This window comes from Protopterus annectens, chromosome 9.part0 (assembly GCF_019279795.1).
Source record: "Protopterus annectens isolate FY-2018-M chromosome 9.part0, PAN1.0, whole genome shotgun sequence".
NCBI lineage: Eukaryota > Metazoa > Chordata > Ceratodontiformes > Protopteridae > Protopterus > Protopterus annectens.
In genome coordinates, this window is record NC_056743.1 from 935995779 (window position 1) to 936010104 (window position 14326).

Below are 14326 nucleotides of genomic sequence, written 5' to 3' on the forward strand. Positions count from 1 at the left end.
TCGGACAAATGGAAAAGATTTTGCGCCTGGAACCAAGCTAAAGGCCAAAACACATTTCAGCCTCACATGCCTCAGATTCTACAGTATTTAACTGAGATGTTGCACAAAGGACTTTCTTTTTCTTCCATTAAAATCCATGCATCGGCTGTTTCAGCCCACTACAACACAGATCCACCCTTATTTTCACATCCACTTCTAAGGCAGTTCCTCAGAGGGGCAAAAAACATTAGATCCCCTCAGAAGAGCACCTACACCAACATGGGACCTCAATTTTGTTCTGGAAAAACTTACGCTACCTCCCTTTGAACAAGCTTTCTCTGCAGATCTACAGTTTCTATCATGGAAGACTGCCCTGCTGCTAGCAATAACTTCAGCCAGAAGAGTCTCAGAGCTGCAGGCACTAATGGCAATGGAACCTTTCCTCATTTTCCATCAAGACAGAGTTTCTCTACGTACTAATCCTTCCTTCATGCCTAAGGTGGTTTCCAGTGTGGCTTTAAATCAAACCATGCACTTGCCCACCTTTTTCCCAAATCCACAGAACAAAGGAGAAAGACTCCTGCATTCATTGGACATTCACAGGCAACTTCGTTACTACTTGGATAAAACTAAGGTTTTCAGAAAATCTGACCAGCTCTTTGTATCCTATGCTACAGCTTCACAAGGGAAGGCTATATCAAAACAAATCATTTCCAAATGGATAGGACATTGCATTCGTTTTTGCTGTACCCATCATGGAAAACCAGTTCCTGCTACCATTAGGCCCCACTCTACCAGGGCAACAGCTACATCTACAGCCTTCCTCAGGAGGGTTCCAACCAAGGAGATTTTGGAAGCTGCATCTTGGTGTTCAGTACACACCTTTACCAAACACTACCACTTACCACTTTACTCTAAGACTAGAGCTGGCTTTGCCACTGCAGTTCTGCAGGGCCTTCTAGCCTCCTCTAACCCTCTATGAATCCTCCACCCATCCTTAGCTTTGGGATTCTACCCAAGTGTGATGACTGCAGCAGGGTAACACGATGAACATAGTACAGTTTTGTACCTACCATAAATGTAGATGTTCGAGTGTACACCCTGCTGCAGTCCAGGTTATCCCCCCTCCATCCCCTCTGATCTAACTGACTAAATCTCTACAAAACCTTCCTGATGTATTTGCTTATAGCTAGAGGGATTTTGTGTTTGTTCTAAAAACTTCATAAATTGGTACTAATTACTGACCACCTTTTTGGGGGCACCTGACATCTGGGGCAAGAAAAACTGAAGAAAATTGTCGGATGCATTATATATACCCCTGGCGCACTGACGTCTGTGAAAAAGCGACCGCAACCGATGCTGGACCAAGACTTTGGAATTCCGGCCAACTGCGGGACCGCCTGACGACAGGATAACCCAAGTGTGATGACTGCAGCAGGGTGTACACTTGAACATATACATTTATGGTAGGTACAAAACTGTACTTTAACACTGGTCCTCATCTTGGTGTCTGTTTTCTAATAATTTTTCATTCCCAGATTTCATTTGAGTTAAAATGATTTTTTTGCAGGTGTTGAAGTGCTAGGGCCATGTTCTTATCTGTAGTACAACGTTTATGCACATAGTATTTTTCTGTGTTAACTAATCTTTGTAATTTTATCTTTTGACAGATCCATCAGGTTTTGTGTTTGACGTCCAATCAAAAGCGGTCATTGCTCAAGGAGGGAGCTATGAAAACATGAAGGAGAAGGTAAACATTGCCTTAAAGTTGAGGATGTTTTTTTCTCTTTTATTGTTTGTGAAGGTGTTTGTAAATATATGTATAGTTAAATGTGGCGTGCAGAGTGTGCCATCAGGCAGTGCCAAGACTGAAGCTTTTGTGTTCATTTCCATGATAGAATGTGTACTGAATCTATTCATATGCTACATGTTTTCTCTGCATTATCTTGAAGGGCTTCAACACTAACTATTGAGAAGATGACTTAAACTGCCAGCAGTATCACTGGTTAGTGCTGTTTATGAAATGTATACATTCTTCTCCATTGGGAACTGGCTGGCAGATTAGAGTAGTTCATGTCTTGTCCTTTTAAACACTGCCTTAATGAAAGGTTGTTAGTATCACTGACAGGACACTGAATCATTCAGTACGCCCAACTGGCAAAGCATATTAAACTGTGTATTTTGTGTGAATGTTGAGCTTTCATTACTAGTGCCATGTTCTGAGGAGTCACTGGCAAAAATATCGGAGCATGTCTTCCTTCAGGGAGTTTTATCTTCATGCAGGTATTGTGTATATTTAGAACTCTGTTTGGATCCCAGTGGTCTTGCTGGTAAGTACAGGTGTCTCCTGTGCTTCATTATAATTCTCATGGTAGCTTTGTTCATAATAAACAGCTCCTTGACTAGAAAGGATGACTGTTGTACAGAAATGTTTTCTTTAGTAAAATGACACATGATAACTTGGGTTTCTGTAAAGTGATTTGTATCTAAATGTATGACTATTTTCATGCTGACCATTTGGTAATTCATGGGTACATGTTTTTTTTCCAAAACATGACCATTTGGGATAATTTTTGTTCTAAGTCTCTAAAGGGCTGAATTAAAAAAAAATGGATGTACATATTCTGATAAAATATTCAGGGAGTAATGCTCAGCCACTCAGTCATAAAATATCTTCTGATTTTGTTCTCTTGCCTTCACAGGCAATGGAACAGGTGCATTTCAGTGAGAGAGAATCTGTGTCTTAGTGCTTTTTTTGTATTATTGAACAAAATTTGAATCCCCAAATGATGTGGATATTCTACAAAAAGGCCTTACAGAAACAGATGCTTGGTGCCAGAGCCATGGGCTCAAGCTTAATGCCAAGAAATGTATAGTTATCCCCTTTGGAAAAAAACATGTACCCATGAATTACCATATAGGTGGCAGGACGCTAAACATCGAAAGTGTGATGAGAGACTTAGGGACACAGGTGGACAGTGGTCTTACTTTCGATAACCACATCCCCACAACAGTCAGGAAATCCTTCTATGTGGCACACCTCATCACGAAGGGCTTTCCATCCAGAAAAAAGGAGGTCATTGTCCCACTGTACTCATCCCTCATTAGACCCATTATAGAGTATAATGCCCAGTTTGGTATGTACCTCACAAGACATCTGCAACAGCTGGAAAGGCCACAGAAATACCTCGCTAAAAGAATCACAGGCGTAAAGCAGATGCCATATGCTGACAGTCTAAAAGAACTCCAGCTATACTCTGTGGCATATCGTCTACTCAGAGGTGATCTCTGCTTAACATACAAGTCTGTGTCAAACCCTGAGCTGTTGGACATGCTCCACTTAAAGAAATCCCAATCCCTCAGAGCCACACGCTCCAGGGATCTAAACCTTGTCATTACAATGAACAAAACATGCTGGAGGGATAGGTTCCTGATCCAGAGACTCCCCGTATTCTGGAATAGACTGCCCATACATGTCAAGCAGAGCGCCTCATTGACCCTCTTCAAAAGGAACCTTGATGACTGGATGGGAGATAGGAAATTCACCCCGGGGATCATGTCAGTCGCCCTGCTAGACAGGGGCCCAGAGAAGTAAATATTGTGGGAAGAAATATCCAGGGAATTGTTATGGCTAGGCTTGCATAGGCCCTAGGGCCGATAGCCTAGTACCAACCTATGAACTACACATTTTTAAACATGCTTTGAATCTGGTTACATTAGGTTTACTTGGATATCATGAAGTTTAATGTAGTGTGTATGATTTTACTGTAAAGGACTTGCCATCACCTGCTAGGTTGCTGATGCAGTAAACAAAATACTAGATTGAATATTTATTTCCCTTTCTTCCAAGGAGGCTTAATCATCATTGATCTTGGTGGAAAACTAATGTGAAATTGGGAGTGTGGGAATGTAACTTCACATGGGGGAGGGTGGGGGATATAGGGGTGTGGGAGGCTGGAAAGCAACTTTGAATGTCCCCACACATGTGCACATCTTTGGTCAGATGGTGATGGTGTGATGAGGAGGTTCTAGTTTTGATAACAGCATGGTGGTAGAAGGAAATTGAGTGTCTATGTAGGATGCATATTTGAGTTACACCTAATGTATAGCTTCTGCCCCATCCTACCTCTGGTTTTACAACTTCTGTTACGGGTAGTTCATCACACCTACTCAGGTATTTTGTTTTCCAAAATTCCATTAGTATCTTTGTGAAAGAAAAAAAAACTTTTTCAGGTTCAAGTTAAAATGAGTATTCTCAATGCACATTTGAGGTCTTTCTAAACCTGTGTGTTGTGCCTCAGATGTTCTTCGTGTTTCACTGTTGCAGTCATCACATTTGGGTTATCTGCTTGCAGTAGCCCTCAGTCAGCCTGATTATCAAAGTCTTGGGTCCTGCGTCGGTTGTGGTCTCATTTTCTGTGACATCAGGTAGTCAGGGGTATAAATCATGCAGCCGCGCCATTACATCAGTCTTTCTTGCCGTGCAGTGCCCAAAGCAGAAGCAGTTCAAGTGCCGATCGGCTGACTCCTGAAATTTTTATTTTCGAGTTTCAGAACTGAAGTCTTCAACTAAAGCTAAGTACCCCGTTGGGGAAACTTTTTCTTGCTGTAAACCGATGTCAGTAAAAGTCAATAATTGTATTTCTTGTGGAAAGCAAATACCTCATAAAGAGTTCCATTCGTACTGTATTCCTTGCCTAGGCCCTGACCACGACATACCTCGCTGTCAGTTTTGTGTCTTATTTAAGCAACAAACTATTCGTCGTCGGTATATTTATGCTTCTAAATATTTTGGTGCTCGGTTTAATTATACAGATATGTCTTCGGTAAGCCATCAGACTACCGACATTCTGAAAAAACGCAAAGATAAAGACAGAGACAGGCCGCCTAGGTCCAAAGCTGCTGACTACTCTTCTCCTAAGCCAGGCGCCAGTTCGCCGGTACTCAGTGAGGTGCTTTCGCAGCCCCTGATACCTGCTACTTCAGATTCACACACCTCTACTGAGACCCATTCGGAGTCCGGTATGCTGCGAGATGCTTCAACCGAGAAACCTGCGGATGTCTCTACCTTGGATGGGTCTCGAGCTGCTGTGCAGACACTGGCTTCTGAGGGTGTATTCAGGTCTACTGACTCTCATATTAAACCGACGCCATCTTCTTCTTCAAGGCCTAAATCTCAAACCATGACTAGAAAACCGATGCCCAGACCGCATGGTCTTTTATGCCTAAAAAACAAATGATAAGAGTGGCTGAAGACCTTATTATTTTAATCAGGGGAAGCCAACCTGTCCCCTCTAAGAGACTTAGGACTGAATTTGCTTATGATACTTCTGACCAGGATTCTGAAATTTTTGTTTCCTCTGATGACCAGGATTTACCCTTAGCTACATATGAGGATTCTGATGTAGAGGACTCTTTTCACTTTGCCCCCCGAGGATTTCTCTTTTGGTGAAACCTTGCATACTCTTGGGGAGCATTTTCGTTGGGAAAGCTAGGATTACTCTGATTCTAAAAAGAGGCTTAGGGATTTCTTACTCCTGCCCCAGCACAGGCCTGTAGCTATCCCTCCTGTACTGGACATTGTGGATGATGCCTTTTCGGAATTTAACTTGGCCCATGACTCTCTACCTCCTGCTCCCAGATAACGTGATAGATATTACAGGGTTCCTGACTCTCACAAGTTCCTTTTTAAAAATCTCACTGCGGATCCTGAGACCATCTCACATGACCCAAGGGCATTAAGGCTACTACTGCCAAAAATCCTACCCCCTCTGATAGAGACTCCAGGGCGTTGGATAGATGGGATAAGAAGGTATACACTTCTGCAACCTTGGCCATCAGGGCCTTAAACTGCCAGTTTCATATGTTAAAGTATCAGCAGCATATTATTGGACTGCTTAAACAGAAAATTATATTTATTCCTGATTGTGCTGAAAATAAGGATTTACAGGATTTAATTCATTCTGCTGAACAGGTTAGAAAACATACTTTGCAATGTGGTTTTGATTCACTAGAGGCATCTTGCAGGGCTGCTGTCATTGGGTCTGTACTTAGAAGGCATGCATGGCTTAAGGAGCAATCCTTGCCAGATCATGTTAAAGCTAAATTACTGGATGCTCTCTTACATCAGGACCGCCTGTTTGGCACCAAAGCAGAAGTTCTTAAAAAGATGGAGGAAAAAGCTAAATCTATGTAAACTGTTAAAAGATTTCCTGCAAGTACAGCCCCCAAGATTTAGTAGGCATTGGCCCTCTAAGAATTGGTCCTTTCCTGCCTCTTCCAAGCCTTCTCAGTCCAAACCCAGATCCAGCAGAACACACAGGCTTCAGTCCCAGGGTACGCACAGGACTAAGCAGTGGGGGGAGGGGGCTGCCACTTCCAAATCAGGGAGTAGTAAGACTCCCTCTATGGTAGATTGTCTCAATGACTTAACTTTAAAACTTCCAAGCACTTCTCAACTGACTGCTCCTTTAGGGGGGAAAGATTGCTCTGCAGACAAAAAACTGGGAATTCATTACCCAGGACAAATGGGTTTTAAATATAGTTTCCCCAAGGATACATATTTCAATTCCATACATTACCAACCCTAAACGCTTGGCCAAATCTGCCCCCAAATCAGTGGGCAGAGCCTCAAAAGCAAGTACTCTCTCTCTCTTAATCATCAAAGCTATTCAAACTGTACCAGAAGAGGAAAAGGGGCAAGGTTTTTACTCGAGACTTTTCCTGGTACCCAGAAACGACAGCTTATGGTGTCCTATCCTGGACCTATCTACCTTAAACACCTTTTTGGTGATTCCAAAATTCAAGATGCTAACTCTTCACCAGCTGCTTCCTATGCTAGGCAAAGATGCCTGGTTGGCAACACTCAATTTAAAGGAAGCCTACCTGCATATCCCAATCAGGGAATCTTGCAGTAGATACCTACGCTTCAAGGCAGGCTACTTGCACTATCAGTTCTTTGCACTGCCCTTTGGCTTATCTACTGCGCCCAGGGTATTCACAAAGTGCCTAGCTCCAGTCATTGCTTTTTGCAGGCAAAGAAATATTCAAATGTATCCATACCTGGATGATTGTCTAATTCAGGCAGAAAGCCAGGACATACTTTTGAATCATCTGGCATTTGAACAAAAGGTGCTAACTTGTCTGGGTTACACAATAAATGAAAAGAAATCACATCTAGTACCCTGTCAACAAATTATATTCCTGGGAGCAAGTTTGAATACAACTTCCCAGATGGCTTTCCTCACGCCATAAAAATAAATTCATTTGACAACTTATTTCAAACTAATGGCCACAAAACCCTGCTATCTTCAAGGCAAATACTGCAAGCCTTTGGGTTCATGGCCTCCTGCATTCTACTAATTCCATATGCAGGACTGCATATGAGGAAACTACAATGGTATCTAATAAGCCTATGGTGTCAACATTCTCAGGACCTAGAAGCAATGATTCCTATCATACCTTGTGTGCGGTTAGAGTTACTTTGGTGGGCAGAGCCCTGCCACCAAAACAAGGGACTACCATTCACTCTACTCCCTGCCGCCCAAATCCTAACAACAGACGCATCAGACTATGCATGGGGGGCTCACCTGGCAGGGAAGTGCATTCAGGGCAGATGAAACCCAAGTCAAATGCACATACATATCCATCAAAAAGAAATGTTAGCTGTACAGAATACTCTCACAGCCTTTAAGGACCACATTCTTCCAGGACAATTAATGGTAAGGACGGACAACACCACTGTTGTGGTACATAAATAAGCAGCGGAGTACCCATTCTTACCCCCTCTGCAGACTAGCCATGGCTATGTGGAACACAGCCTTGAGCTACCAAGTGCATCTACAGCCTCAATTCCTGCCAGGAAAACTAAATACACTGGCAGACGAACTAAGAAGTCTCATGAACCCACACGAGTGGAAACTGGAACCAAAGACTTTCAACATGTTGACAAACAAATGGGGGAGCCCAGATATAGACCTCTTTGCCTCCCCCCAGAACTACCAATTGGACAAATTCTGCACAAGGACACCACACAAACAAGCTTGGAAAGTGAATGCTCTGTCCAGTTTATGCCTGTCCTCCTTTGCCTCTCCTACCCAAGGTACTACTAAAGATCAAACAGGACAAACCAAGGATGATACTGATTGCACCAGACTGGCCACTCCAACACTGGTACCTCCTCTTGCGCAGTGTGTCACTGCTGGGTTCCATGGCACCTGCCTCAGACCCCAACCCAGTTGTCTCAACAGGAGAACCGGATTCTGCACCCTCCGCTTCAAACCCTGAACCTGGCAGCCTTGCTAATTACCTAATCTTTCTGCTGCCATCCCTCATTAAACAAGTGTTGAATGTCATTTTGGAGGCAAGGCAGCTTAGTACTAGAAAATCTTATACTGAAAAATGGAAAAGATTCTGTGCCTGGAACCAAATTCAAGGGATTGGCACAGCAGCGCCCAATTTACCTCAGATTCTTCAATACTTAACAGAGATGCTTCACAAGGGCCTTTCTCTTTCCTCCATTAAAATTCACGCCTCAGCCATTTCAGCTCATTATAACACAGAACCACCCCTCTTCTCTCACCCACTGCTCAAGCAGTTCCTCAGAGGGGCCAAAAACTTAAGACCACCCAGGAGAGTCCCAACTCCAGCCTGGGACCTCAACTTTGTATTGGAAACATTCACTCTTCCTCCTTTTGAGCCAGCTGCAAGTGCAGATTTAAAATTCCTTTCTTGGAAAACAGCCTTCCTTTTAGCAATCACTTCAGCAAGAAGGGTATCTGAATTACAGGCCCTTACGGCAGTGGAGCCTTTCATCATCTTTCATGCAGACAGGGTTTCCCTCAGGACCAGTCCCTCTTTCATGCCCATGGTGGTATCCAGTGTGGCTTTTAATCAAGCCATTCATTTGCCTACCTTCTTTTCTAATCTACAGAACAAAGGGGAACTGATACTGCACTCCTTAGATGTGCACAGACAACTTAGATTTTACTTGGACAGGATTAAACCTCAAAGGACATCTGAACAACTGCTGGTAGCCTTTCCTGCATGGGCAGAGAGAAAGGCTATTTCAAAGCAAACCATTTCTAAATGGATAGGCCATTGCATTCTTTTCTGCTATAAGCACCATCTTTTCTGCTATAAGCACCATGGAAAACCTATCCCACAGGGGATTAGACCCGATTTCAACCAGGGCTGCATCTACCTCTACAGCCTTTCTCAGAGGTGTACCTACCAGGGACATCCTAGAAGCTGCTACCTGGAGTTCTGTACATACTTTCACCAAGCAGTACCATTTACCAATTTTCTCTAAATCCAGAGCTGGCTTTGCCACTGCAGTCTTGTACGGCCTTATAGCTGGTCCTAATGCTATCTAAATGCCTCCTCCCATCCTTAGCTTTGGAAATCTACCCATATGTGATGACTGTAACAGTGAAACATGAAGAACATAGTACAGTTGTGTACACTTACCACAAATGTAGATGTTCGAGTGTATTCACTGTTGCAGTCCTGGTTACCCTCCCTCCAGCCCCCTGACTTCTTTTGGCTATACCTCTACTCTCCTTTACTATGCTTAAAAGCTTTTTGGTGTATTTGCTTTTTTGTTGGAGGTGTAACCTTGTATGTATGTATTTAGTTGCTTCCCATTAGGGGGGCACCTGACTTCTGGGGCAAGAAAAACTGATGTAATGGTGTCTGCTGCATGCTTTATACCTCTAACTACCTGACGTCACGGAAGATGAGACCGCAACCGACGCAGGACCCAAGACTTTGATAATTAGGCCGACGGAGGGCTACTGCAAGCAGATAACCCGAATGTGATGACTGCAACAGTGAATGCACTCGAACATCTACATTTATGGTAAGTGTACACAACTGTAGTTTCTACCCCTAGAGTTTTCCTATGTAGCATCTTGTATACCTTTTATCATTTCTTCCATCTCCTATAGGGATTAATGAATACATGATAATCATTTTCAGATTCTGTTCATGCGCCTATCCCTTCTTCCACAAGATAACCCTGTGGCTTTCCTCTGGATAGTGCCAGGTCGTCTCCTATCTTTTATGTGCTGCCTCCAAAACTGTACACATAGATGATCGTGTTCACTGTTGCTGTCATCACTTCTGGAGTTATCCCTGCTGTATAGCCCTCAGCCAGCCCGAATACCAGAGTAAATTATATTCCTCCTGCATCGACTACAGGTCACCTGAGACTGACGTCAGGTCATCAGTGATATAAGGCAGCCGACACCATTACATCAGTCTTTCTTGCCATGGGACCCAAAGCATTTTGCAAGTGCATCGGTCACCTATTGCCAGAGTGAGGGAGAATACTACTAAAGCTAAGTGCCCCATTGGGGATCCTTTTTCTTGCACTTAACCGATGTCCGAAAAAGTAAGTAACTGTCTCTATTGTGGAAAACAAATACCACACTGAGACTTGCATAAGCTGTGTGTAACTTGTCTAGGCCCAGACCACGACGTCCCCGATTGTCGGTTCTGTGCCTTATTTAATACTGGAACCATCCATAGGAGAGCTGATTTTGTAGCTAGGCATTTCAGGGAGGTTAGTTACTCACGCAAAATGGCATCTGTCGGTCAATCGACTGCCAAATTTCCCAAAAAGAGAAAAGATGAGAGATAGAGAGACCTCTGAAGGTTAGGCCCACAGACAACACAAATTACAAGTCAGCCAGCATCCAGCAGAACTCAGTGAGGTGCATTCACAACCCCTGACGACCGCTGTAGAGCCATCGCATGCTTCTACCGAGACCCTTCTGGAGTCCAGTATGCAGCTGGATTAGGCTTCTTCGACCGTTTTGACACTCGCCAGTACCTCGGTTGGGTCCAGAGCCGCTTTGCAGGCACTGGCTTTCGAAGAGGCTTTTTGGATAACTGACTGCCATGCCACCAGCAAAACCCACTAGACCAATCGAATCTCTAAGGCCTAAGAGCAAGGCCACTCCTAGAAGACCCCCTTCCTCTGTGCTCAGTCACTAGTTTCCTCTCACCCAACCTGCCCAGTTTCAACAGTTACTTAGAATGGCCGAAGATTTAATTACCCTCATAGTCTCAGAACTCTTAATTTCTAGACTCCGACACTGAACAGCCCCTGACCGCCTTTGCGGATTCAGATGCTGAGGAATCCAAGGAGAGCAGAGCCTTGGACCGATGGGGCAAAAAGGTCTACACTTTGGCAACTGAGGGCTCTAATGGCTAAGGTTGCCAATTTCACATGCTCAAATTTCAACAAAACATGCTGGAATTAATAAAGCAAAAAAATTTCCACCTTACCAGAGAGTAATACTACCAAAGAACTAGGAGATTTGATCCACTCCAGCTCTCAAGTGGCAAAACATTCCCTGCACTGCAGATTTGATGCTCTAGAAGCTTCTAGCAGAGCTACAGTTTCAGGTTGAGTCATCAGAAGGCATGCATGGCTGAGCAAGCAGCCTTTGCCTGACCAGGTCAAATCTAAACTTTTGGACACCCCCCTTTAGACAGGAAACTACTGTTAGGTTCAAAAGCAGAGGAAGTCATTAAAAAAATGGAACACCAGGCTAAGTCTATGTAGACAGTCAAAGACTTCCTGCAAGTACAGCCTCCCAGATTCAGCAGGAACTTTCTAACAAAGCACTGGTCTTTTCCTGCCCAACCCAAAGCTGTGCCTAGGAGAGGACGCAGAGATAGGCCCTCCAGACAGCAGCAGCAAAGCCAGCAAAGGCCCAGGCAGTGGCCCTCTGCCACGCCTAGGCAAGGGAGTTCTAAATCCACTCCTTACTCCAAGGATCTACAATGACTTCCCCTCTCCCCTCTGCCCCTCCACCACCCTCACCAGGCTAGGAAGAAGGAAGTCCCTATTCTTGGCCAAGTAGCAAACCATCACAACAGATCGGTGGGTACTAAACATTTCAAAGGGTACAGATTCACTTTCAAAGAAAGCCCAAGATTTTCAGGATTCCCAGACTTACCGGCAAATCAAAAAGCAGAGGCCATCCGCCAAATTCAAAAACTCTGTGCTCGGGGCTCAGTGTAACCAGTGCCAAAGGAACAAGCAGGAAAAGGTTTCTACTCAAGGCTGTTCCTGGTAGCCAGAAAAGAGGGCACCTGGCGCCCTATTCTAGACTTAACCACATTAAATCTGTCCCTCCAAGTGCCAAAATTCAAAATGCTGACCCTTCAAAACCTATTACCTATGTTGGCTCCAGACACCTGTCTAGTGACACTAGATCTCAGACACCTACCTCCATATCCCTGTCAGGAAATCCTGCAGGAGTTTGCTACGTTTCACAGCAGGCTCAGAGCACTTTCAATTCTCCGCTCTGCTCTTTGACTTATCTACTGCTCCCAGAGTCTTCACCAAGTGCCTTGCTTCGGTCATTGCCTTTTGCAGACAGCAAACATCCAGATTTACCACTATCTGGGTGACTGCCTCATTCAGGCAGACACCAAGGAAAAACTCCTGCAAGACCTCTCCTTTGTCCAAACTCTCCTTACCTCTCTAGGATTCACCATCAGCAGTAGAAAAATCCCATTTCCAACCCACACGACAGATAACCTTCCTAGGAGCCCTCCTGGACACATCTGTCCAAAGAGAATTCATCTCTGCAGCGAAGCAGCGCTTTCTCCCACTCTACTTTTCTCAGCTAGCTCACAGGACACATCTCACAGCAAGGAAGCTCCTGCAAGTGCTTGGGTACATGGCTTCCTGCATCCTTCTGGTGCCTTTAGCCAGACTCCACATTAGGGAACTGCAGTGGTATCTCAAGAACCTATGGAGCCATCATTCACAGTCACTGGAACACCAGCTGCCTCTGATCCCCTGTTTAAGGAAGGAATTTTTAAGGTGGGCAGAAGCTTGTACCCAGAACAGGGGTCTACCCTTCATCACCATTCCCCAAGGCCAGACCGTCACCACCAATGCCTCAGACACAGCCTGGGGTGCTCATCTAGGAGACCTGTGCACTCAGGGCACCTGAAGTTAGGGAGACGTTACCCTCCACATCAACATGAAGGAATTGCTGGTGGTACACAGAGCTATAATAGCATTCAGGAGCCACCTCAGACCAGGAGATGTTCATTGTGTTTCACTGTTGCAGTCATTACAATTGGGTTATCCTGCTGGCAGGCTACCTGCAGTCGGCCTGAATTCCAAAGTCTAGGTCCGGCATCGATTGCTGTCGCCTCCTCCCTGATATCAGTGCGCCAGGGGTATAAAAGATGCAGCCGACTCCATTTTCTTCAGTCTTTCTTGCTGCGCGGTGCCCGAAGCAAAAGCAGTTCGCAAGTGCCGGTCGGCCGACTCCTGAGATTTTCGTGTTCGAATTTCAGATCCGAAGTCTTCATTAAAAGCTACCCCGTTGGGGAAACTTTTTTCTTGCTCCAGACCGATGTCAGAAAAAGTGTATTTCTTGTGTCAAGCAAATACCTCATAAGGACTTCCATTCTTAGTGTATTCTTTGCCTAGGCCCTGATCATGATGTTGCTAATTATGGGTTTTGTGCTAGATTTAACCAACACACTATTAAGCGTCGGTACGATTTTGCATTTCACTATTTTGGCAGAAGATTTAATTACAAGATGTCGTCGGATAGCCATCTGACTACCGCTATTCAAAAGAATCGCAAAGAAAAAGAAAAGGACAGGCATCTGAGGTCCAAAATTGATGACGAGGCTTCTTCTAAGCCAGTCGCTGGTTCTCAGGGGCTTTTGCAGCCCCTGACACCTGCTACTTTAGAGCTGCAGGCCGCCTCTGACTCCCACATGGAGCCGACTAGGCCGCTGGAAACTCAAGGTATTGGAACCTCGGAAACTATTCCCTCAGATGGGTCCGGAGCCGCTGAACAGGCATCTGCTTCTGAGGGTGTTTTCAGGCCTACATAGTTATATTTTAAAACTACTTCAGCTTCAAAGGCAAAGACTAAAGCTTCTCTAAAGACAAACAAGTACAACAGCCCCTTGGACAGGCCTCCATGCCTAAAAAACAGATGCTCAAAATGGCCGAAGACCTAATTACTTTGATGAGGGGGTCCCATCCCCCTCCTGATAGGAGGTCTAGGCAAGAGACAGAATATGACTCTTCAGATCAGGTTTCCATTTCTTCTGATTCCTCCTTTGATCAGGAATACTCTCTTCCTCCCTATGAGGATTCTGATGCTGAAGAATCTATCCCTTCAGCCTCTCCTTCTGAGGATTATTCTTTTGGGGAAACTCTGCATACCATGAGGGAGCATTTCCAGTGGGAGAGCCAAGATTATTCAGAATCTAAGAAAAGGCTCCGAGACTTCCTTTTACTACCTCAGCACAGGCCCCTTGCTATTCCACCTGTGCTAGACATTGTAGATGATGT

General features: G+C 44.6%; 1 protein-coding gene across 1 annotated transcript in view; it reads left to right on the top strand.

Annotated features, from left to right (window-relative positions):
- SPATS2 (spermatogenesis associated serine rich 2) overlaps positions 1 to 14326 on the top strand; it is a 1115118-nt gene that overhangs the window by 313917 nt on the left and 786875 nt on the right. The window contains exon 3 of the mRNA XM_044083679.1: positions 1650 to 1729. Coding sequence (XP_043939614.1) covers positions 1650 to 1729 — 80 coding nt within the window. The remainder of the gene's footprint in view (positions 1 to 1649; positions 1730 to 14326) is intronic.